Source organism: Budorcas taxicolor, chromosome 17, assembly GCF_023091745.1.
Source record: "Budorcas taxicolor isolate Tak-1 chromosome 17, Takin1.1, whole genome shotgun sequence".
Taxonomy (NCBI): Eukaryota; Metazoa; Chordata; class Mammalia; order Artiodactyla; family Bovidae; genus Budorcas; species Budorcas taxicolor.
Window position 1 is genome coordinate 67,851,330 of NC_068926.1, and position 26,649 is coordinate 67,877,978.

At 37.7% G+C, this 26,649-nt stretch overlaps 1 protein-coding gene across 3 annotated transcripts in view; it reads right to left on the minus strand.

Annotated features, from left to right (window-relative positions):
- The window catches only part of TTC28 (tetratricopeptide repeat domain 28), a 557,344-nt gene that overhangs the window by 261,186 nt on the left and 269,509 nt on the right, over nucleotides 1-26,649 (minus strand). For all 3 annotated transcript variants that reach the window (XM_052654609.1, XM_052654608.1, XM_052654611.1), the window contains 3 exons: nucleotides 13,614-13,761; nucleotides 4,984-5,256; nucleotides 3,950-4,080 (listed from right to left, as the gene is read on the minus strand). In XM_052654609.1, coding sequence (XP_052510569.1) covers nucleotides 3,950-4,080; nucleotides 4,984-5,256; nucleotides 13,614-13,761 — 552 coding nt within the window. The remainder of the gene's footprint in view (nucleotides 1-3,949; nucleotides 4,081-4,983; nucleotides 5,257-13,613; nucleotides 13,762-26,649) is intronic.

Here is a 26,649-nt window from a genome sequence, read left to right on the forward strand (position 1 = left end):
TATGGCAGAAGGAAGGCACCAGAAAAGAGATTTCTTTTCTTTCTTTTTTTATTTTACTTTATTTTACTTTACAATACTGTATTGGTTTTGCCATATATCAACATGAACCCTCCACGGGTGTACACGTGTTCTTTTATAGAAAGAAGAGAACCCAGTAACAAATCAAACATGCAAGTGAGGTGGCTTGAGCAGGAGGACAAATGGTGACAGCAGAAGTCAGCACTGATCGAGGGCTAAGTCAGGCATATTAAACTGAAAACGGGTGTCCAGGATGTATTTGGATAAAGAAATATGAAGCCCAGGAGAGAAATCAGACTGATAAAAAATAAAACAAAAACTTCCAAGTCATCAGCATATGTGTATATCAGATTTCCTGAATAAAGAATAACATTTCTAAAACAATGTAACTCATGCACTCTTCTGACAATTAATATTAGCTCACAGGAAGGTCTCTGTGGCTACCTGAAATTTATTTTGCAACTGCTAACACAGATAGAAGGCTAGTTAGAATGAAAGTGCCTGCTCTCTCCTATTGAATATCTGAGAATAGTTGTACAAAAGAAAAACATACTGCTCTTTAAGGTAAGTGGACAGTGGTTTCAGGCTGCTTCTTGTTACTTGGTAAAACCTTAAAATGCATTATAGCAAAGATGTAAGAGGCAGAAAGATGCAGCTTGGTTTTCTCACCAGTCATAGTATTTAAGTGGTTAATCTCTGCTTCAAAAGGCAGCTTCCCGTACTTTATTTCAATATCAAAACAATGCAAAAGGAAGCCCAGGATATAATTCAAGGTCACAGACACAATGTAACAGGAGGATAATCATTAAAAAGTACATCCCCCAAACTTTTTATACTCAAAGGGTATGATTGCTTTGGGGGTAAGAGTTCTCAAAGTTCTAACCAGTGCAATAATTAAAAGAAAAGAAAAAGTAGGGGTATAACATAAGGATAGAAATGCACAAAACTATCATTATTTGCAAAAAGTCTGCATTACAAGAAAATCTAAGGAAATCAACAAAAAAACCATGAGGTATGATGAGAGAATTTTTGCATGGTCAATTATAAAATCTGCAAAGTAAACAGCTTTTCTATATGCCATTAGTAACTAATTTTAGGAAAGACACAATGAAAACATATCCCATTTCCAACAGTATATATTAAATATCTACACTCCCCAAAAATGTAGATCAGTGAGCGGTATAAAAGAGTAAATGAAAGAACAGACCAGGCTCTTAAATAGAAGATCAACCATTAAAACTACATCAATTTATCCATAACTAACATGTAAATTTAATAGTTTCAGTAAATACCACAATAGGAGAGTCTCCAAAATTTGACAAAATGATTTTAAAATTCATTTGGGGGGAGATGGAGAGACAAGAATATCCTAGACATTAAGAATAATAATGATGATATGGGATTTGTAGTATATGAAAAATATAGAGCCACAGTAAATAAAACTAGAACACAAATTGCCCAATAGCTCAGCAGAATGATATAGCAATGTCGAAAATCACATCAATATAAAATAACCAATATTGCAATAGAAAATAGTTTGAAAATTAAAAATCTTTATAAAAGAAAAATTTTTAAATAGTCAACCCAATAGCAAGCAGAGAAATATAAATCAAAAAATAACATACCACTTTTAAATACGAAGCTGACCTTTTAGTTTTAACAATAATGCCTACTGTTAGCTTTTATCCACTGTAGAACTGAAATAGATACAGCCCTTCTGAGAGCAATTTAGCAATACATATCAGAAGTCTTAATGTTCTAAGTAAGCCCATTTAAGCAAAGGAAATAACGAAGATATGTTCAAAGATTGATCTACAAACATGTTTTTCTGGATTTTACAACCAAACAATCTGAAACAAACTAAACATGTAACAGCGCATGTGTGCCGTCACTTGAGTCATGTCTGACTCTGTGCAATCTGATGGACTGTACTGGAGCCCACCAGGCTCCTCTGTCCATGGGAGCATACGGGAGGGGGGTGCCATGCCCTCCAGGGAATCTTCCCGACCCAGGGCTTGAACCCGTGTCTTTTACGTCTCCTGCATTGGCAGGTGGGTTCTTTACCACTAGTACCACCTGGGAAGCCTGTATAACACTAGGGAGATAGATTAAATACATGATGATAAAAGACCTTCATTTAATAAAATGAAGACCATTTAATAAAATGAAGAAATGTTTAAAATTAAGAGGAAAATGTTTTCATGTATAATATTTATGTAATTAGATACAACTAATATATATCACATTTTTAAAAAACCAAGAATCTGTGACTATATACATGATATGTATATAATAGAATGGTTGAAAATATCTGTTTTAGACCTCATATGCCAATTTCTACATCTCTCTCCGAGGCCAGCTTGAGTTCTGCCTGTTTCACAGAGCTTCCTCAAGTCTATATCACTTTCTGCCTCCTTGGGAAGGACAGAATCTTGGTAGTGAATTAGGATGCTTTCCTTTTTTAATACCTATCACAATCCTCTGCCCCTAATTAAGTCTTTCTAATCTATCCAATAATTGGGCTAATATATACATCTCAAAGGTTAGGAAAACAGGGTATAAACCCAGCTCTTGACATACTTACAGCTATCTGTCCCTACACTAAATGGCCCTATCTAGATACCTATACTATTTTAGTTTTTAAACCTGCCTTAACTTCTTAATGCTATCAGTGTATTTGTCTCTAGAAAGCTGAGCCCTGTTTTTCATCCTTTTAACATCAAGAAATCATATCATCTGGCTTATAAGGATTGCTTGTAAACTAAGAGTAAATAGGCAAAGAGAAAAGTGTGTAGGCAACTCTCTTGAGAATAAAACTGCCAAAATGTCATGGCCCTTGGTAGCTTTCCAAGGCTTTTATCTGATACTCATGGATGAGAGAGACTTTGTAGAAGTCCAGCATTCCCAAGGGGAGATTCCAGCATGCCACTGAAGTAAAGACTTTTTTTCTTCACCATTCCTTGCTAATACCTGACTGTGTTCTAGAGAAATGAAGATCCTGGGTCATTTAAATAATATAGTTAATCTCCATAATGTCCTACAGTGAAATTCTAAGATACAAATGTAACTAAACTTATTTCCCACCATATAGATTAATTCATAAATTTACTGTTGCCTCAGCTATTAACCTTCTCTTTCTCATTTATAATATTATATTACTATTACCATTTATGGAATTCCAGGTACCATGTTAGGTACTTTACATACATTATTTATAATCCTATCACAACTGTGTACAGAATGAATGGAATCAGCATTTTCTGAATAAGAAATAAGAGGCAAAGAGAAGTTAAACAATAACTTCCCCAAAATCCCCAAGCCAGGATGAATTGGAGCAGGCATTCAAATCTGGGTCTGTCTCCCGCCAAACCCCACCCTCTTTCCACTCTGCAGGGACCATCATGAGCATCTACTAGACAACAAGTCTCTAAGAATTTTACATTTCATTTATCTAGAAAAGACTAAGGTGATATTTCTCTGTCATTATAATTCAGCTCTCTTGATGAGACTGAATATGTCTCTATCACCAGAGTAAAAATCCACCAAAGAAACGGCGTGAAGGATTTGCAGCAATAATACTCCATCTCTGACAAAGCCTAATGTGTGCTTCCTTAATTTAATGGACATACCATACTGATACAGCTTTTGGCTAGTTTTACACATATCCACAGCACATGTGAAGAGCGTAAGAACACTGCATCTGACAAGCTATTAGATCCTGAGGTCAGAAGCCAAGTCTCATTTATCTTTATATCCCCAAGCCCTGTATGTGGCAGGTGTCCAACACCTCTTTGTTGATGAAAGCTAGAAGCAATGATTATCAACTTCTGAAAGTAATATATTAAGATGATTAAAACATTTTGAGCATCAAAAAAGAAAAATATCCCATGTTTCAAACAAACTGGTTTTGGTCTGCATGTAAACTTCCTACCTCTCGATCCTTGAGTTTCATGGCAAGCACCAACTGATGCCTGTGGTTAGTGAGAGCCTCTCGGTAATTTCCTTTGGAGAAGAATGCAGAGCCCAGGTTCCCATGAGCTCGGCATTCTCCTGTCTGGTCACCTGAATTGGGTTTAAAAAAAAAGAGAGAATATTCTCTAAGTTACAGCATTATTTATAATATATAAAGGCCATCTTAACTTGAGAGCCACAGGTTTACTAGTTAAAATTTCATCTGTCTTTTTTTTCTTCCTCTAAAAGACTCCATGTGGGAAGTTATGATCCTAGAAGTTAAACCTCTGGACAATCGTTATTGATGTTATAACATATAACTGCAGTCAGGGACACAAGTTTCCTGGAAATGAGAGGTCACTGCTTTGGTTCTGAACAACCATCATCTTGTTGGTTGACTCCAAGCCTATTATATGTTGCTTCTTTACAAGTATGCCAATGGAAGACTCACCACATCTCTTCTCTTACTGCAATCTTCCAAGTCCTTAAATAATCAATGTGATGATTATCATAAACAACCTTTTTTTTTTTTTTTTTTTAATGAGGAAATGGCAGCAGAGAGAGGTTGGGCAACTTGCCAAAAGTCACACAAGCCAGTAAGTAGCAGAGTCAAGATTCTAAACTCAGCAGTCTGGTTCCTCAGTCCACACTCCAAACCACTGCTCTGCACTGTCTACTCCAACAAAATGATGGCACATTCTTGTAGGCAAAAATGTAAATTTAAGTGAAAGATCCCACAAATACTACCATCTGAGATATTATATCAGTGAGCCCGTATCTCTGAGAAGGCAATGTGTATGTTCATCCATATCATTTGTCCTTTTGGAACCTTGATACCTTGTTAAATGAAAAGTCCTAAAGACTTGAGTACTCTCAAACACGGAATGTTCTAGAGGTAGAATCACTTTTCACTGCACATGCTTTCATTGCACATTTCAATCCCATTCACGTCAGGTTAATCTGTTTTCTTCATTTCCTTTCTGCACTCAAATAAAGGAGAAAAACATACTCTACCTAAGGTCTTGGCTACATCCAAGTCCTGCTGCATGTATCCAGTGCTCTTCTCTGTGTTCCCGAGAGACCAGTAAGCACTGCTCAGTGCGGAGAAAACGGAGCCTCTCAGCTTGAGGCTGCAGGTGCCAATCTTCAGAGCGGCTTCTAAGACAACCACAGAGGCCCCGTGATGGCCAGCTGTCAGGAGCTCCTGCCCAACCACAGAGACAACCACAAAGGGGCTCTTGTCCAGTTTCATTTTCTGAAGCTGCTGATAAGTGGGCTCGAGGGAGTCTGAAGAAAAACAAAAGAAAACAGAGAATGTAGGAGAATACACAAAACAACCCTTTCTAATACGCTCTAGAAACAACGGTTTCTCAAACTTTCTATGGTCCATTTCAGGTACAAACCCTTCAAGCTTTTCATCCAGCTACAGCCTCACTGTCCACTCATTCACATGACTGGACAACACCATCAGTCCAGCAATTTCCTTACTTCAATCTCACAGGCGTACGCCACACTCATCCTCTCTTCTGGTCTTTCTTTGATTAGGACCCATCACTTTCCCTGAATAGTTCTCTCTTCTCTGACCTTCTGACCTCTCAAAGTACCACAGGTACATCACTCAAGTCCCACCGCTACCATATCCAAGCAGACCTCAGAGATGCTGTGGGTCTGCCTCCAGACCATTGCAACAGAGCGAATGTCACAATAAAGCAAATCGCATGCAATGTTTGGCTTCCACGCATATCAAAGTTATGTCTACACTATACTGTAGTCTATTAGGTGAGCAATGGCATTGTGTCTGAAAAATCCCATTAATTAAAAATACTTTATTGCTAAAAAACACTAACCATTATTTGAGCCTTCAGTGATGCAGTAGCAACATCAAAATTAACAGATCACAGACCACCAGAACAAATACAACAATAATGAAAAAGTTTGAAATATTGCAAGAATTGTCAAAGTGTGACACAGAGACATGAAGTGAGCAAATGCTGTTAGAAAAATGGCACCAATAGACTCACTCAATGCAGGGTTGACGCAGACCTTCCATTTGTTAAAAAAAAAAAAAAGAAACAATATCTGTGAAGCACAATAAAGTGAAATGCACTAATATGAGGTATGCCTGTATTATCCCCAGGTCCTCCAGCCCACATTAATTTTTGTATCTAAACTTCTGATTTATTTTTACAGTTAGTATTGCAGTTTGGCCCTTAATCTTTTTAGAGATGTTTCACGTGTGTTAATTTTTAAAATATTTTCCAAGCTAAATCTGAAGACCACTATAGGACTGTTTAATACTTTATTATAAACCATTTCTATATAGGTGAAAGCTCCTAACACATCTGGCATTCAATGAATGAAATGTTTGTTAAACCTGAATCTGAACGACTGATTAATAAACTCTGTCCACCTTTTTTCCCTAGAAGATATAAAAGCAGCTCTCTCAACAAATAGCCATCATCCTCACTGGCAACCCAGTGTACCCTGCTGTTCCTGAGACTAGCATGACCACATAAAAAAGTACTATCAATTTCTATTGTGGTGACAAATGAAACCATAAAGAAATCATCTGAGTTTACTAAGGTAAGATGAAAAACAAAATTAATGTGTAGCTTGTTTTATTTTCATGTGGTGGAAAGGACATAGATTAGGGGTCAGGAAGCCACAAGGAGATTCTTTCCATCTGAAGCTAGGTTTCAAAGTGGATGACCTTTAAGCTCCTTCTTCCTCTTCTCCTCTTTTTTCCAAAGACAATCGCAGAGCTAATGACTATAACCCTACAGTGAGGTAGCACTTACAACACTTTTGTTGTTAGCTTCCCTGAAAGACTGTTTCACATTAGTTGTTCCACTGTGCCTATGTTAAAAGAAAAAAAAAAAAAAACTATTAAAAGGTTGGTCTCTTTAAATTGTGAATCTCTCAGCCAACAGTACTGCATTAAAATGTAATTTTTACAATTTATGACTTCAAATCTCCACTCACTATGGAGCTCTCCTCTGAATCAACATTACCACGGAAACCTCGAAACCTACTGGTGCCTAGAGCATTTTTTTCCCTTCAATCAGATCACTAAACAGAGAACAAAGAACATTTTTACACCTGTCAAGAGGCAAGCAGTGCACAAAACCAGTAAACCCTGGCTAACCAATAGGGTTAAACACAGGCAAAGAATCCAGGAATTGCTGGAACAGGAAAAGAACAATGCCATACTCAAACAACTGGGAGCAGAATTTTGGTGGTACCCACTGGACTCAGCAGCCAGTGATGAGCATATTAGCACACCACTGGCCAATCAGCTGGAGCAAAAATAACAACTTTAGAGCTGAAAAGAACTTGAAACCACCCTTTAATTAGAAATGAAGAATCTGAGTATTTAAGTAATTCATGCAAGGGCAGACAGCTTGGGACAGAGCCACAACAAGAGCCCATTGCAGGATTTTAAGTTCAGGCTCTCTGATACCATACCACACAACATTCTTAGTTGTCCATACAAGAAATCAATTAGAGCTGATTTTAAGTGGAGAAGAAAGGTACCAAGAGGCTACTGGGAAGGGGATGTGGGTTCAATCCCTGGTCAGGGAGCTAAGATTCCAAATGCCTTGCAGCCAAAAAACCAAAACATAAAACAAAAGCAATGATATAACAAATTCACTTAAGATTAAAAAAAAAAAACTGTATAGGCTGGATTAGGTGACTTATAAGGTTTCATCCCAACTCTACTATTCTACAATTCTAATTCGTATCCTACAATAAACTTAGGCTGTTAGCAAAAGGACTAATTGTGTGATTTTCTCAGGCTAGATGGAACAGAGATTTGGCAGCCTGTAAAGATATTTTTCTTTACAGAAATTATGCATAATACATAAAATATCCAATGTCAAAACAACTCCATAAGAATGTAAAAGTACTTTGCAACAATCACTGAACACTAGTTATGTGCTTTCAAAATGTAAAGGCTTTAAGAATTTAAGATAAACAAAGTTTTATTTCCTCACACTTGAAAAACTTGAAGGAATGTAGTATTCAATAAAAGCTAGTAACAGGCAAATAATCATACTCAGTTAAAAGATATGCTATATTTATTTCATCAGTACTGCATATTTATTCACCTATTAACATCTGTGATTTTGAGATTTATTATCCATGAACTCCCACTTCCTTAGTGGCTCAATGGTATAGAATCTGCCTGTCAATGCAGGAGATGTGGGTTCAGTCCTTGGGTAGAGAAGATCCCCTGGAGAAGGAAATAGTTATCTACTCCAATATTCTTGCCTGGGAAATCCCATGGACAGAGGAGACTGGCAGGCTACAGTTCACAGGGTTACGAAGAGTCAGACACGACTGAAACAACTAAACAACAGCAACAATCCATGAACTCAATGGCGCCTTACAATGGTTGGTTATTTCTATATCTGTGCTGTGCTTAGTTGGTCAGTCTGTTCGACTTTTTGTGACGCCATGAACTGTAGCCCACCAGGTTCCTCTGTCCATGGGGATTCTCCAGGCAAGAATAATAGAGTGGGTTGCCATGCCTGCCTCCAGGGGATCTTCCCAACCCAGGGATCGAACCCAGGTCTCCTGCATTGCAGGCAGATTCTTTACATTTGAGCCACCAGGGAAGTCCAATTCTATGTCTAAAAGTGAAGTGTTAGTCGCTCAGCTGTGTCTGACTCTGCGATCATGGACTATAGTCCACCAGGCTCCTCTGTTCACGGGATTCTCCAGGCAATAATACTGGAGTGGGTTGCCATGCCATTCTCCAGGGGATCTTCCTGATGAAGGGATCGAACCCAGGTCTCCCACACTGCAAGCAGATACTTTACTGTCTGAGCCATCTGGAGTTGATTTTCTTAATGATATGTAAAATAATGATACAACTTTCAATCCAGATTTCTCAGAACTGGTAGGATATGCTATGGGACCCCTGAGGAGAAGGTAGGCAGGTCCCAGGTAGGTCTGAGAATGCTTTCTGGAGGTAGTGATATCTGAACAGAAACTGGAGCTATGAGAAACCAGTGTTTCCCAGGAACTGCACGTAGTTTTAGCTGGGAGTATCTTAGTGATGAGACTAAAAGAGATAAGATCTTTTATACTAAAGCAGTTGGCCTTTATCCTGCAGGCAAAAGGGAAAATGTAGAATTATGAATAAGAGAATGACAGATCACATTTACATTGTAGAAAATTCATTCTGGAAGGAAAGTAAAAGCAGGGACTGGAAAGAAGCCTGGAAAGTCAGTTGGAGGAAAAGTCCTATATTTGCAATGACAAAGCAGATGGAAAATAAGAGATAAATTTAAGACATATTTAGAATTTTAAAAATCTACAGAATTGAGGAATAAATGTGTTAACAGGTACAATGCCTTATTCCAAAGTGATGATATTCTACTGACTGTCTCCTATGAATCATTCTTAAGGTAACTGAAATTGTACAGACTTCAATCTATCCCAGGTACTAAGAAGACATTCTGGAGCCTTCCATTTTATCTTTATAACATTTCATTACCATAAATGACTAAGAAGGCTTCAACTTTCCTAAAAACCTGGTGATATCACTACCAATTACTATTGGATACAATGTAACACTGAACTGCAAATTCAGAAGACGGGGGGGAAAAACAATATTGGAATGAATCTCCAGAACAGGGATCCAGAGAGAACAGCAACTGCTAACACATAAGAAGGCAAGCAAAGTGTAATGAGAGTAAAGTACTGCCCGTAAACAAAGTTTAGAGGTAAGGTTCATAATATTAACTTAATTTTAATTTCTATCTTTTCTTAAGCAAATTCCCTATAGAGGAAACTAAGTTAAAGATCACCGGGCATGTCACAAAAAGGACAAATACTGTGTGATTCCACTTACGGGAGGCACTTTGGGAGTCACCAGGAGCTGGGGTAGGGTGAGGAGGGAGGAGGAGTTATTGTTTAAACAGGTACAAAGTGTCAATCTGAGAGGATGAAAATCTGGAGACAGATGAAGGGCTGGCTGCACAACCTTGTGAGTATACTTAACACCACACAACTGCACAACTAAAAATGGTCAATTAGATGTTATGCATATTTTACCACAATTGAAAAAAAAAAAAAAAGAGCTTTGGTTCATACTAAAAGGAAAACTTAACCCTGATCAAAAAGAAAAGAAAAACTGGCACGTTTAGCTCTCTAAGTCTCTTCATATTTTTCTGGGTTCATTTATGAATTTATTTATATCCTACTTCATTCCAAAAGGATTCAAAGACCTTCTAAAGAAATAAGGCAGAAGACATGGTAGTCAGAGTGAGTGGAAAGTGGAGTAAGGAAAATTCATCTTAAAGACTGTTAAGTCCTGGCACACTTCTTTAAGGTAGTCAGGACACTGGGTTCTACTGCTTCACAGAGGACAAAGCAGAAGAATCAAGGATCACTTTAGGCTTTCCCAGACCTTTTAAATAAAATACACTAACACTGAGGCAAAAGGCAGTTTTTCCAGGAACCGAGTGCTTAGCAAGAGGATCGTGTGTGCTGTGCAGTGTTTGTTCCCCAGCCACAGCGCAAAGACAAGAGCAAGCTTCTCACCACCGCGACTTCTCTCTCCAGGAGGAGACGCACCACACTGGGGGGTAGGTGTCCTAAAGGGGCCTGCCTTTACGTGCCAGGGCTTGATTCTCAAAACAACAGTACAAGCTACTCGTTCTCATGCCCCTTTTACAGATACCAACCAAGGGGCAAAGAAAGGAAGAACCTTGCCCAGTCAATAGGAGAACAGATGGCAGTGCTGGGATCAGAGTCCCAGTCTTTTCAGGAAAAGTCAGTTCTGTTTTGTTTTCAACATTTCAGAAACAGGCCATCTGTGAAAAGTGACTGCCTTCTAAAAAAAAATCAGACAAAAAGAGTTATCAAGGGTGGACAATCAGGTAAATAAAAGGTGAGCCCCAATTTGACTATGAGAGAAAAGTTTATACACATTCAAGCCATTTTCCACCAGTACATCATAAAAATCAGCTTCCTGGATCCTTTGAAGCTGAAAGAAACACCACGACAGGTGATAGCCCATAAATGTAATAGTGTTTAGATTACCAAATTAACAAGAGGGGAGAAAATATACACAAGAGAACCCTCAGCAAGAAGCAGCCCTGCCGTCTTTAGAGGAACAAATAAAGGTAAACTCCATCTCACTTTGTAACTGTATTATTAAATCTGTGGTTGGCAGCAGGACTATGCAACACCATCCAAATCTGCACAAACATTTATAAGATATAATGAACTGAAATTGCTGCAAGACAACCTAAAAAAGAAAAATGGAAAATAGTAAAAGGACAATTTGAGAGTCATGAAAAAGTCTCACTTTATATTAATACTTATATTTGTGTATTTTCATAAATGATTTAAGGGAAATACATTACATACACAGTGATGTAAATATATTTACAAGAAAAATAGATAATCTGATATCTGGTTGGTGAGCATGAATGAAACCATAAAAATAAAGTAAAAAAGACAATGCAATTATCAAAATAGGGAACAACATTTTTAAAAAATCAAGGAAGTTTCAATGTGGATTAATAGAACGTAGTTATTTGGGAACAAGGGTATATTATCCCTATCCTTTAAAAAAAAAACAACAACAAACTTGAAACTTCCCCCAAAGGCCAAATGACAAGAATGCTATGCACAAAGGGGGAGCTTTGTTTGCTTACAGAAGCACTTGGACAAGGGAGTCTCCATGTTGCATTTCAAAATAAAAACAATGGACACACAGATCAGACCTACACGTAAAGCATCCTGGACCACACAGCTACTCAACAATGGCAGAAACTGAGAACACTGAAGGAGATTAAAATAAACAGTGGGCAAAAAATGGGCAGCAAATAATGACAGATTTGTGAATTATAATCGTATGACAAAAAGAGAGGTCATTAAGACGTGCAATGATAAACAGAACAATACTGTGTAAAGCAACAGTCTTTCTATACAATGTTGATAAGAAAAGCCCACCTGGAATAGATACAGCGGTAAAGGCAATGCCAAAAATAAATGACATAAGTCTTTTTAAGGATAAAGAAGAAAATACTGAAGTGCTCCAGGCACCTGTAAGATGCAGCTTTCTCTAGGGTCGCCCTTAGGTCACTCTGTAAGATGCGAAAGAACATGGCACAGAAAACCCTAAGGGGGACAGCAGCACTGAGCTATTTCTTGCAGTGCAGAGATTTGTTTACATTTACCTAAATAAGTTGCTTCAAAGGCAAACTGGTAAGTATGATTCTGCTGACCTCAACACATTCACTCCAGTGTTCTAAAGGCAGCCACAGAAATACTTCAGAATAAAGGGATATCATGAACTAAATAAAAAATGATCTATGTAAATTACTTGCAGAGGGATACAGGGAGAGAATGAGAAAATACTAGAAAAACAGAAAGGAGAGAAAGAGATTGATTTTCGTTGTTGCTGTCCATCTCCCCTCCCTCCCTTCCCACTCCTGGCACTCCAAAGTGCGTCTGCTCTAAGTCAGAGTTTATTAACAGCAGGTCCCCCAGTGGGAGAAGCCATTAGGTTCCTGCAGCAAAGACTCAGCTTTGTATGGGGTTATAAAATTGCAAGAAGAGAGGTTTCCTTACCACTTTTTTTCTAAAACATGAAATCTTCGCTTTCAGGAAAGTATTTTTTATAGCTATGAATTGCTCAGAAACCATATGAGTACCATGTAGTTCATCAAACTTTTACTTAGCACATAAATATTTTGAGCCAAGTATCAAACTAGCTAGTATATTAAAATTATCTAATGCTGCAAATATTTTCAAAACTAAATAAATTACCTAATGATACTGCCATCCAGGTTTTTAGGTTCACTCAAAAACACACCATGTCAGAGGCGAAAACAGAGTTCTGCTTGACATCATGTAGTTAGTATGGGACATCATCAGCATCAACCTGCCTTAGTGTCTCCATCATTCCACAAAGATATACACAGGTATACACTTTTAGCCCAATCCTCCCAAGAATTCTTTCCACAAAAATCTATGTTCCTCAAACAGAAGTCAATCTGATCTGAGCATTAGAACACCTCCAACCTTCACAGTACTATTTTCAATCTATTGTTCCAGAACACCAATTGGTATAACACAGAAGTAATACAGGTAAAAACCACATATCTACTTATTTTTCTCTTTCCTTTTAATTCAACATAATCTTTTAATGTTCTTCTGAAAAATGTTGGACATAGCCTACAGTTAGATCCATATTTCCTCTTAAGAAATGTCTAATGTATTCTCTCATTTGTTTATTTCTAGATGGCATACTGGTCCAGCTGAGCAGATCAATTTACTACTAGAGGTGTTTTGTTTTAGAGGTAGAGAATCTGACAACTACAAAAAACATAAGGATTCTTTACATAACCCTAAAATCCAGAGAGGTTGTATAGTTAGTTAATGAAAAATTCAAAATATAATCTAGGTCCACAAAGTTCCAGACAAGTGGCCTTACCACCATCCCACCGTGCCTCATTAATGTCAGCTATTGATAGTGATTTCCAATTTTCCTCTGTCTAAAATATCCAACCTTAGCTAATATGATAACCTATCAATTCTCAATGCCTGAGTCAAAAATCTTCAAAGATTAGAAATGTTCTGACTTAAATTAGTGTTGGAACAAATACTTTTATCATATTTACCTCTCATGGGAGATTTCATGGCTGCTTCTACCATCCCCACCAGAAGCTGGAGACTCTTGGGGTCCTGAGCCAACCCAGATGCAAAGGCTGCCAGGGCATCGGCATGACGTCCGAGGTACTGGAGGGCAACACCCTGTCGGAAGTATGCCTGGAAATAAACAAAAGATAATGCATGTATTACTTATACACTAGGCTCCACCAGGCTGAGGAGGATTCTTAACTAGAACAACAGGTCGGCAGAACTAAGATTGATGTGATCTCAGTTCAGAAACCTAGTGAAGAGTTTGTAATCAAATTTGACTTCTCTGAACATCATAAAATGTAAGCATACTTCTTTCAGGAACATTTTATTTAAAACTTTCATTCTTTTCACTTCTAGAACATATTAATTTTATCACATTCTTTGGTACTTATTCACATAGTATGTAATATTTTACCATTTTTTGATGATTTTAAAAACCTTTTACCCCAATTTAATAGCATAAGCTCCTCAAGAACAGGGGTTTGGAGATTTCTTTACATCTCACCAAAGTATCTGGTACAGTGCAAGACAAATGAGAGACACTCCAATTTCACTTATTTTGTTTTCTCCTCATTAATTAAAGGAATATATCAGCATGTGATTAGTATTAAGATAATTGTAATGATGAGTAACACAACATGGCTACATTTAATGCGGTGTTTCATACGTAGTATTTTAAAACCATTATTTTAAATACATGTGCTTTGCTTAGAAACAAAATAAGATTGCTGTTGTTTGCATCGTTTAATTGGATTAGTTTAAAAACTGGCTTTATCAAGTATAAATAAAAGAAAACATTCCTCCTTCCAGCTAATTACAGAAAGGGCCAGAAAATTAATAAAATATTTAAACTTCATAATGATCGTAAGAACTTCTAAGTTTATTTCGAACACAGAGTAAAATCAAGTAAATGATCAAAATGTTACAAGTATATAACCAGCAAAGGACTTTGAACCTGATTATATAGCACATAAAACTGACATATTATTAATGCATTCATTGTTTATATGACATCTGCTTCTAAAATATTTGGCCTATTTAAATACTTTTACAATACTCTATGCTTGTAACACAAATATAACTTTTTCATCCAATATCTTTTTCAATTGCAACAAACTGTATTTATGGGCTCTAAATGAAGTTTCAAACAACTTCTAAAACCGTGGTGGATTCAGGTCAATGTATGGCAAAACCAATACAGTATTGTAAAGTAAAATAAAGTAAAAATTAAAATTAAAAATAAAATAAAATAAATAAATAAAACTACTCTTCAAGTGTAATACATAATTTTATAATTTTATATTATGTACACACACTATGAGAGAGCACCTTTCATGTTTACAAAACATAATTACTTACCTTATTTCATTTTTACAACTATGCTTTGAGGTAATTTAAGATAAGCAATACCATTCAGTGTTTCTATTAAGAAACAATCCATAAACAGAATGAATACTCAAATTATTATGGTCTATTCAGACTTCTATTAGTTTAAACTACCAGCAGCTGTTAAAACTCAGACTCCAGTAAGACAATAACCTGCAAATGCACTTTCATCACTAATTCATAAGATCACTTCCTTTCAGTGGACTCAGTCACTTTTTAATCTTTAATGTGTTTATACACATTTTTTACTACCCTTTTCATCTAATATTTTAGGTAATTTCTATAATCCAAGAGGCAACATGTACCACATTCCAACTAAAAATAACTATAGTGTTTTATATAATTCTAGAAATGCTACATTAAAGCTAAATTTAAAAATTTATATATGCGTGCATGTATACATGGGCTTCCTAGGCGGCGCTAGTGGTAAAGAACCTGCCTGCCAATGCAGGAGATGAAAGAGATAGGGATTCGATCCCTAGGTCATGAAGATCCCCTGGAGGAGGGCATCACAACCCACTCCCGTGTTCTTGCCTGGAGAATCCCATGGACAGAGGAGCCTGGCAGGCTACAGTCCATGAGGTCACACAGAACTGAAGCAACTTAGCACAGCACAGCACACATGTATATATAAATATATACATGAAATATTTATAAACTATTATTTATGAAGAAAGACCAAATAAGTCTGTGGTTAATGATTTCAGGTATATATTTTAAGAAACACAAAAATCTATTGTGATAATCATTTCACAATATATGTAAGTCAAGTCATTATGCTATGTACCTTAAACTATTAACATACTGCTATAAGTCAATTAAATCTCAATAAAACTGGAGAAAAGACATTAAAAATTTAATTAGTCTCAATGAATTTTGATAATTTTTTATCTGTTTAAATCAAAGCATATCATTCATTATTTCACTGAGAAAATAACTGATTTTCCTATCTCCCAAATGAAGTCTCAGAAAAGTATGATGTATATACTCCTTAGTGGGTTCAATGTTAATGGAAAGTTATGACATCAAATAAACAAAGGAGTTGCTTCCCTGGGAGCTCAGCTGGTAAAGAATCCACCTGCAAGGCAACAGACCCTGATTCAATTCCTGGCTCTGGAAGGCCCCCGGAGAACGGATACGCTACCCACTCCAGGACTCTTGGGCTTCCCTGGTGACTCAGACGGTAAAGAACTGCCTACAATGCAGGAGACCTGAGTTGGATCCCTGGGTTGGGAAGATCCCCTGGAGGAATACATTGCAATCCACTCCAGTATTCTTGCCTGGAGAATTCCCATGGACAGACGAGCCTGGTGGGCCACAGTCCAGGGGGTCGCAAAGAGTCGGACACGACCAGGCCGCTAAGCACAGCACAGCACATACATGTTTTGCTTTCTTAGGACACTCAGAAATTAGATGAGGAAAGGTATGACTGGATCATGCTGCCCAGAGTCTCAGCTTCCCTTCCTTTGAAGATTTTGAGAAGGCTCAAAGATCTCCCTTGATCCTTCCTAATGTCGTTCCAGAATCCCCAACCCAATGTCACAATATTTTCTATTAAAAGCTTAGAGTTGGCAGCACAGTGCCTGATATAGACTAAATACTTAATAAAGTAAGCTATTTTGGTTATTAATTAATGAGGAAAACAAGAACACATAATTACAGACTAACAGAACATAAGGAGAGCCCAATAAATATTTCAAACATTTCATTATTCAATATAAAGCATTCAATTTCTGTCACTGCTTTATTCACTCCTCCCTCTTGCTCCACGTAAGACTATTAGCAACTGGGAAACTCACTGGTCTAAGGCTCCCAGACAAAATCTGAACCACCCGACTAAAAGAAATTGGTACTAACAGGTCTTGGGAGATGTAGCAACCCACATTCCCCGCGCCCCCATAGGATTTTCTGTCAGTCTCTCCCAAAGGAAAGATCAAGAAGTGCTGAGTTTTACCGCTGTTTACTAAACTTAAAGAAAACTGATGTGACCTAATTTTTCTCTTACTATCATAGGTTTCATAGGAAGCAGCAGCATCTGGGAAAGGAACAAATCTGGGTCACTTAGGATTGAGCCCGGCCAACCTCAGATAATATACTCCCTGTCTCTGCACTTCTCATGTATATATCCACATTCTGGTCACTGTTATGCAACAGAGAAGGGAAGGCAATATGGACTGACTTTGAGAGCCCCTATGCCCTGAGAACAATGGTTTTAACCTGAAGCTTTAGCCAAGAAGACAGACTTGCAAGGAGCTAGTTAATACACTGGACCACAAGGGGAATAGCTAGATTTTAAAGTGTTGTAGAGTTGTTTATATATTTGTTGTTGTTTACCACAAAGAATCTTCAGTGATTATTCCACACATGCTACAAGTAATCTCACAAATAATAGAAATACAAGTAGGTTACAAGTATGTTTTCATTCCTTCCATACTACTTCAATTAACATTCTCTAAAAATCCACAGAACCAGGTACTGTGATATGTATCACAAATAAAAAAAAATAAAGATAGGACTTGGACTCAAGGTGCTTGCGGTCTAGAAGGAAAGAATATAAAATTTCTTGACTGCTACCTATAATCAGTTCAGTTCAGTTGCATCCGACTCTTTGTGACCCTGTGAATCGCAGCACGCCAGGCCTCCCTGTCTATCGCCATCTCCCGGAGTTCACTCAAACTCACATCCATTGAGTCGGTGATGCCATCCAGCCATCTCATCCTCTGTCGTCCCCTTTTCCTCCTGCCCCCAATCCCTCCCAGCATCAGAGTCTTTTCCAATGAGTCTACTCTTCGCATGAGGTGGCCAAAGTACTGGAGTTTTAGCTTCAGCATCATTCCTTCCAAAGAACACCCAGGGCTGATCTCCTTTAGGTTGGACTGGTTGGATCTCCTTGCAGTCCAAGGGACTCTCAAGAGTCTTCTCCAACACCACAGTTCAAAAGCATCAATTCTCGGTGCTCAGCTTTCTTCACAGTCCAACTCTTGCATCCACACATGACCACTGGAAAAACCATAGCCTTGACTAGATGGACCTTTGTTAGCAAAGTAATGTCTCTGCTTTTGAATATGCTATCTAGGTTGGTCATAACTTTTCTTCCAAAGAGTAAGCGTCTTTTAATTTCATGGCTGCAATCACCATCTGCAGTTATTTTGGAGCCCCAAAATATAAAGTCTGACACTGTTTCCACTGTTTCCCCATCTATTTCCCAAGAAGAGGTGGCAAGAATACACAGAAGAACTGTACAAAAAAGATCTTCACGACCCACATAATCACGATGGTGTGATCACTCACCTAGAGCCAGACATCTTGGAATGTGAAGTCAAGTGGGCCTTAGAAAGCATCACTACGAACAAAGCTAGAGCCAGACATCTTGGAATGTGAAGTCAAGTGGGCCTTAGAAAGCATCACTACGAACAAAGCTAGTGGAGGTCATGGAATACCTGCTGAGCTAAGTGCTCCACTCAATATGCCAGCACATTTGGAAAACTCAGCAGTGGCCACAGGACTGGAAAAGGTCAGTTTTCATTCCAATCCCAAAGAAAGGCAACGCCAAAGAATGCTCAAACTACTGCACAATTGTACTCATCTCACACGCTAGTAAAGTAATGCTCAAAATTCTCCAAGCCAGGCTTCAGCAATACACGAACCACGAACTTCCAGATGTTCAAGCTGGTTTTAGAAAAGGCAGAGGAACCAGAGATCAAATTGCCAACATCTGCTGGATCATGGAAAAAGCAAGAGAGTTCCAGAGAAACATCTATTTCTGCTTTATTGACTATGCCAAAGCCTTTGACTGTGTGGATCACAATAAACTGTGGAAAATTCTGAAACAGATGGGAATACCAGACCACCTGACCTGCCTCTTGAGAAACCTATATGCAAGTCAAGAAGCAACAGTTAGAACTGGACATGGAACAACAGACTGGTTCCAAATAGGAAAAAGAGTACTTCAAGGCTGTATATTTTCACCCTGCTTATTTAACTTATGTGCAGAGTACCTCATGAGAAACGCTGGGCTGGAAGAAACACACGCTGGAATCAAGATTGCCAGGAGAAATATCAATAATCTCAGATATGCAGATGATACTACCCTTATGGCAAAAAGTGAAGAGGAACTCAAGACCTCTTGATGAAAGTGAAAGTAGAGAGTGAAAAAGTTGGCTTAAAGCTCAACATTCAGAAAACAAAAATCATGGCTACCTACAATAACTGTTTATAATAGGAAGGGTTTGTAACATTTTAGCAGTAATAAAAATGTAACTAATGACCAAAGTGCTTACATCCTTTGGTTAAAATTGTTAGTATTTTGTCCTTAGTGAGTATACATTCTTCTCATCTCAGAGAGTTTGCTAGACTGAGTGTGTATGTCACTCCAAAATTAATAAGCTGAAACCTAATCGACCAGTGTGATGGTATTTGGAGGTGGGGCTTTGGGGAGGTGATTAGGCAATGAGAGTGTACCCCTCAAGGGTGGGATTAGTATCCTTATAAAAGTGACTCCAGAGTGCTCCCTCTTCCCTTCTACCACATGAGACTAGGCACAGCAAGAAGACAGGCAGGAAATCAGCCCTTACCAGATACAAAATATGCCATTACCTTGATCCTGGACTTTCCAGCCTCCAGAACTGTGAAAAGTAAATGTGAGTTAAGCCACCCAGTCTACAGTATTTTGTTATTTCAGTCCAAACAGACTAAGATAGGGTTAAACTAAAAACACTCAAAGACTAAACATGTGAAACAGTAAGCTATTCACCCTTCAAGTACCCCTGGAAGCAATGAAGGACCTTTAAGTCTTTTCTTTCAAAATTCTATTCACAATTCTAAAACATCACTGAACTCAATAATAACATAAACTTCCTCCTCTTCCATGGCTCAAATCAGTAATAAGATAAATTATGCTCATAGGTACATATGTACATTTATAACAAAAAAATAAATGTATATAATATGTAATGATACACAAAATTAAGTGTTTGCTTACATGTACAATATAATCTATTACTTAGTACAAGTGCTCCCAAACACTCTGCTTTCAATTTAATGTGTACTTTTAAATGGTGTACTTTAATGTTCCTAACCTGTTTTTCACTGTTTGAATTTGAACTTTTTTTTAAACATCTTCTGAAGAATAAATATCTCTATAACATGGTAGTACATTTGCTAGCCCATCATACCACCTGCTACCATAACATCACCATCTTGTCAACAATACTGGTAAATCACAGAACTATTTCACTGACTTTTCCCTTGCTATTTCATTTAAAAATGAGGAGGAGAGATTGCAATAGAAATACTGATTCTAGTTTTTAAAAGCACCAGCATTAAACTATAATTTAACCATGACTGGGTCAAAAGTGCAAATGATTACAAGGTGCCAAAAGTAGAAAATTTTTAACATCACACAGAACTAACTATGCTCAGTCTTGATGGAAAAGGATAAGATTAGAGAATATATACTTTTTAATGAATCTTAAAAGGAAAGCCATGATTTGAGATTTTATTTTTCAGTTCTCTAGGAATTAACGCTCCTTACTCACTGAATTTGTCAATCTCTTGATTAATATTCGCATATTTGACATCTCACATATTTGACTTTCATATACTTTTTTAGGAAGGCATTATATGAGAAAATAAAAGACTGTACTCCTTAAAACATATCCATCATACAAGAAAAATGTAAATGTATACATAATGCCCACTATAAAATTTATTACACATTATAAATTGTATGTCACATTAAAATATGACACATAAAAATGAAGGGATAGGCCCCATGTCCTCAACAAGTTTCCACAGTCTCTCATCAAATAGGGACCCAGATGGATACATAAGCACAAAGTATTTTTGTAACATATTTTGTTATGTATGCTCATTTAGGACAAGGGAGAAATTAACAGAACTTTCTACAATGATGAAACTGTTCTCTATACTGTCTAATAACAATACCCTCTGGCCAGCCACCTGTGGCCACTGACCATGTGAAATGTGGACCATGTGACTAAGAAACTAAATGTTAAATTTCCTTTCATTTTAATTACTTTAAGTTTAAACAGTCACAACTGGCTAGTAGCTACTGTATTAAGACAGTACAGCTCTAGAGTTTGGGTCTTCCTTTAACAACAAACCTCCAAACACAAAGTGAAAGGGTATACACTCAACAAATAAAAATAACTACTACAAAAGCTGGGAACTGAAGCTACGTGATTTACTTCCAGGGCAGCTGCTGCAGAAAAAACTCATTAGGCTGACACTAGAATCCTATCCCAGTTGCTTTTCAGCTGTGTGCCTTTAGCCAAGGCACTTCTCCCAACTTCATGTTCCATTTCCACTTAGAGCTGCTAAGTCACTTCAGTCGTGTCTGACTCTGTGTGACCCCACAGACGGCAGCCCACCAGGCTCCCCTGTCCCTGGGATTCTCCAGGCAAGAACACTGGAGTAGGTTGCCATTTCCTTCTCCAATGCATGAAAGTGAAAAGTGAAAGGGAAGTCGCTCAGTCGTGTCTGACTCTTCACGACCCCATGGACCACAGCCTACCAGGCTCCTCTGTCCATGGGATTTTCCAGGCAAGAGTACTGGAGTGGAGTGCTATCACCTTCTCCGTCCACTTACAGAGAGGATGATAATAATGACCTCAACAAAGAATGCTAATTGATATCACATATGGTATATGCAACAAAGAGTGGGTACATTTTTAAAAACTGAAGAGTGAATTTCTCACTATTGAGTCTCAACTTGGCATTTGCTATTTAATCAGGTGGCTCATCTGCTTTACCAGTTCACACAATAGAAATTACTTGTGGTAAAGTGGGTGACGAACAGCCAAAAAGTAAGCACAAAACAAAAACTGATGATCTCAATGATCACCTTTGGTCATTAACAGAATAGTTAATTTATGTTTGGCATCTTCCATTTCAGAAGCCTATAAATAGGTATACTGTTTAACGGAAATTTTTAAATCAAAACTGCTTTTAAAAATCTTTACACTTTTGGCACTTGATTGGGTAGGCTTCAATTATCTAGTAAATTTGTTACCTGGGAAAAACATATGCAGTTTAAATCAAGTCCCTTAGCCTAGGTGGAAAAGAAGAAAGAGGTGGCAAAAAAATAGATGACACACAAAAATATATCTGTAGAAATATGAAAAAGCCCTTTCTATCAGAGACTCTATCCTGATATACTGATGATGAGAATTACAACAAGATGTTCTGAGGTCCAAGCCTGAACACCTACCTTAGAATTAACAAGCGCCCAGCCTTACCGTATCAGTCTCGCCATTATAAAACCATAACTGTTAGTGCAGAGATGCTTTATTTCCCAAAATCCCTTCTCGTTATCATTTATTGAACCACTATTCTGTGCCCCACACAGTGCTGGTTGTTTTCCATAGCTCTTCACTCACACTCACGATATTCTGCAAGAAGTTCTTACAACAACTACTGCACAAAAGAGGTGGTTATGAAACTCACCCTGCTGCCAAAAACTCTACTATTCCACACTACCTCTTTGATAAAAAAATTAATAGTGTGCAATTAACCTCTAAATCAAGCTTTTTGTTTGGGAATTCTTCTACTGGCAAAATTCAACCTATGGAGGCAGAAATGAAGGAAAATCAGAAATGACAAAGAAAATTTATGAACATGAATATTTAATCTCTATTCCATTAGCAATCGTTGATTGTGGAACAATTTTTAATGAATTAGATGGAGGGAAAATTCATTTCATTAACCTTTTATATAAATGTATTATTATTGAACCAAACAGGCCACTGTACTTGCAACTCAGTTCGATGTTAATTAGATTACAGGCATGAGGCTTTAAATCAAAGAGAAACAAAGGAAGCCATCAGCAAGCTTCTCAGCCAATGCTTATTTGTTTGCTGGCTAAAAATGGATTTCTACCTGCAATACAATTTGCTGTGCTTCTTTAATTTTCTGAGATTTTCAAGTGGAGTTTCTTTTGCTTCTATATGCTGACATTTTGTATTAAAAATAAAAATAAATAAAACCTTGAGTATCGGCAAAGAACACATTCTTCATGTAGCAATGTTTTACCTGCTCAGCTGGGAGTAATCATTCCTATCTCTCCAGAAAGCTATGCTTATATTTTTTCACTAGTCTGTCTTATTGTATGCTGAAAGCACATGCAAGAGATTGAAGGCTATTTTAGAAAACACCATTATTCAGTGTGTAACCCAGAGTCAAAGGCCCAAATGGCCTAAACATAATGTTCTAACCAAATCTGTAGCTGTGAAGTGTTTTTCTCTTCAACATTGCTTTGGTACATTCAATATCAATTTCTAAAAGAAATCTGCTCTCAATCATGATTGTTTCATACCATATCAGCTATTTCTTAACCCTAAATTAATTTTAAACCAATTATATCAAACTTCTTAAAGTAACAGTTTATGGGAAAATCATATTTTGAAAAGAAACTAGAAATGTGATAATTTATCTGATAAATCTGATAAGCAGTTAAAGACAACCAGGAGTTAAATAACTAAGTAGGTGTCGTTTTCTAGCACTGGAGGAATTCCTAACGCTGAAGTTCATGTCAGATTATAAAATCTGCGTGCCATCATCTGGAGTTTCCCTTGTAAACTTTGGAAGTAAACAATGAAAGAAGTCTGAAGTCCCCTAGAGTAACGGTTCTGAATTGTCCATACCCTGTGCCGTCACTCTATGGGTATGCACAGGAGGAGTGTTAAAGACATGCCAAAAACAACACCAGGGAATTTTCTGAACATTCTCCAAGTAATCATCTGGCTTCAGCGTAAGTTCTGTGCGCCTGCCCCACCAACCCTCCTCTGCTCCAGAACACTGAGCACCTGTGCCTTCACACATACAGATGATCCTGGGGAGAGTTTGAAACCAGGGGCAAAATGGGAAAAAATGATGGTGAACAAGGGAATTAGGAAAAACACTGAAGCCAACATATGGGAATTATAGGATTCACTAACTATTGAAAAAAGCACTTGGTATTTCACCTACCATAATGCAGCTACACCCAAACCATACCAGACTAACAGGAATCCACTCCCTCCAGAAAGCAGTCTATAAGAAATTACTGCCAGAAGCACTATACATCAGGATACAGGCATTCTATACAAGGCGTCCTTGAGCAGATGAAATCCCACCATTAGTTGTTCATTCTCTGATCTTTCTGATCTAACAGCTGATAGTTTGATAATTCTTGCTTTTCTCATCAAAGTATAATTCAAATGTGAGTCCATGGCATTATACCATGGAGGTCAAAACTATATGATAACATAACATGTCTCCTGAAACGTCCAATCTATTTGAACTTTCTGGAAGAGAAACTTTTTAATTAATAAACTATAGCAACTGCCATACAACCACTGTTCTGACACATGCAGAACTTCCTGCACCACTGTGGTACACTAAAAAAAAAAAAAAATCAATGGAGAATTATTTTGATAGAAAAATTACAGAAGAAAATAAAAGAGTTCACACAATTTTTAAGAAACACAAATAAATACCCATCTACAGTCCAGCTATAGCCCCAGTCCCTCGGACAGTCCTCTCTTCTGACTCCTCAGGTACTGGGGAAGCAAAGTTGGAAAAGCGCTGCCAGAAAACACTGATGGCTTCATCGTCGTGAACTGCCAGCTCACACACAGAGTGCCCAGAAAAGAAAGCGCACTGAGAAGAGGGACAAGACAGGCTGACATGAGCAAGTGGTAAGGACAGAGCTGAAAGCCAAGAATATACCTTAGAAAAACTTATGCAAATATTTCATGCGTGCTTTTCTAAACAATGAATTTCATAGACTATGTCTTTCTCCTTCCTATATCAGGTAATCTTTCTACGTTGTCACATGTGTGTTAAGGTGCTACACATCACAATGAAACCCAAGAAAAAGAAAAATGTCTACCCCTCAGTATCTACCACCACAAAAACATAACGATATACTTTCAATCTTTTCAAAAGAGGAAGGGTTCCATTTCTAGGCAAGATAGAGCAAGTATCCAGTCTTTCCACTGAATACCATCACATCTGGAAACTTCGTGGAACAGATCTCTGAACAGTAAACACAGTAGATGAACTGAGGAAAGAGACCGGAATTCAAAGTAGTACCAAAGCAGCAATGGGCTTCCTCTTGTGTTCTGTATTCTTCCCATCTGCTATCACCCACCTTGGATTCAAAGGCAGCTCAAAATGAGGAAACAACGGTGCAGACAGAAGCTCTCCAAGAAAAGTCCTATTCCAGTCACAGAAGCAAGAAAGAGAACTCCCAAGGGTCAGAAAGAGTAGAAAAAACCCATTTTTAAAATCCTCTTTCCATTCTTTCTCAGTCGACACCTCAGGCAAACCAACAGTGCCAGGGAGAGTGACTGCAGTGGCTTCTGGGCAGGCATATAAAATTGTGAGGAAGAGAGCCCTGATCATAGGGCCTGTGGTTCCCAGAGTTCAGGATGAGTTCCAAACCTTTTTTTTTTCTCTCTCTCTCTCTTTCTCTCTGGCCTTTCACTACTTGATGCCTCATTAAAGACATAATTATAGGATATGCATGGCAGAGCAGAGAAACTAAAGCCCTAGTTTTGGCTAGTGGATGAGAAGGGAAGAGGGCAGCCAGAGAGCTGGAAAGCATTGGGGAATTTTTTAAAAGATGTAGGAGGGAGCTCACGAGAGATTCCATAAAGAGGTGTTTGGATCTGACCTTAAATAGCATACCAAGGCTTTGAGAGCTAAACTACAGAACAGACTACCATCTGGTTCTCAAAGTGGCCACTGAGTGGTGCATAGAAAGGCAAGGTCCCAGTACAACTACAAAAACTCCGAAAACTTAACCAACTTTGGAACCAAAGTCCACAAAATATGGGCTGAGACTTACAGCCTACACCTAATCAGGTGAATAGTTTATTAAAATAAACAAATTTATTCTTCTTAAATTGTAAACAAGATGCAATGAACAATATCAAAGCATTTGGGATATAAGCAAAATAACTTCACCTCTGAAGAACTAAAAAAAATCTCACACACCAACTCTAAAATGACACAGAAGTTAACATGATCAGACAACTATTATATTCATGTTGCGAGGTAGGCAAATAGTCTTGCAAAAAAGATGACATCCCCAGCAAAGAAATAAAAGATATAGAGAAAAACCAAATAAAAAATTAAATATAAAATAATTATACTGAAATATTTCGGAAGGGGTTCAAGAGCAGAACTTTGATTACAGAGAAAAGAATCAGTAAATTTAAAGACAGACCAAAAGAAATTACCCATCTGAACAACGGAGAGAAAGATAATAGAAAACCAAAGATATTCAGAGCCTCAGGGATACACTGGGCAATAACAAAAGCTTTAATATGCATGTCATTGGTAGGTATCCCAGTATAAGACAGTAAGGAATGTGAAGCAGGGGGGAAATTTGAAGTAACTGAAAATGTTCCACATTTTGTGAAGGACATAAACCTACAGATTCAAGGTCAGCAAAACCCAAATAGAGTTAGCCCAAATAAATCCATGTCTAGAAGCATCATAATCAGCATTTGTTGTTGTGTGTTTAACTTTAAGTGACCCCATGGACTACAGCCCCCCAGACTCCTCTGTTCATAGGATTTCCTAGGCAAGAATACTGGAGTGGGTTGCCATTTCATTCTG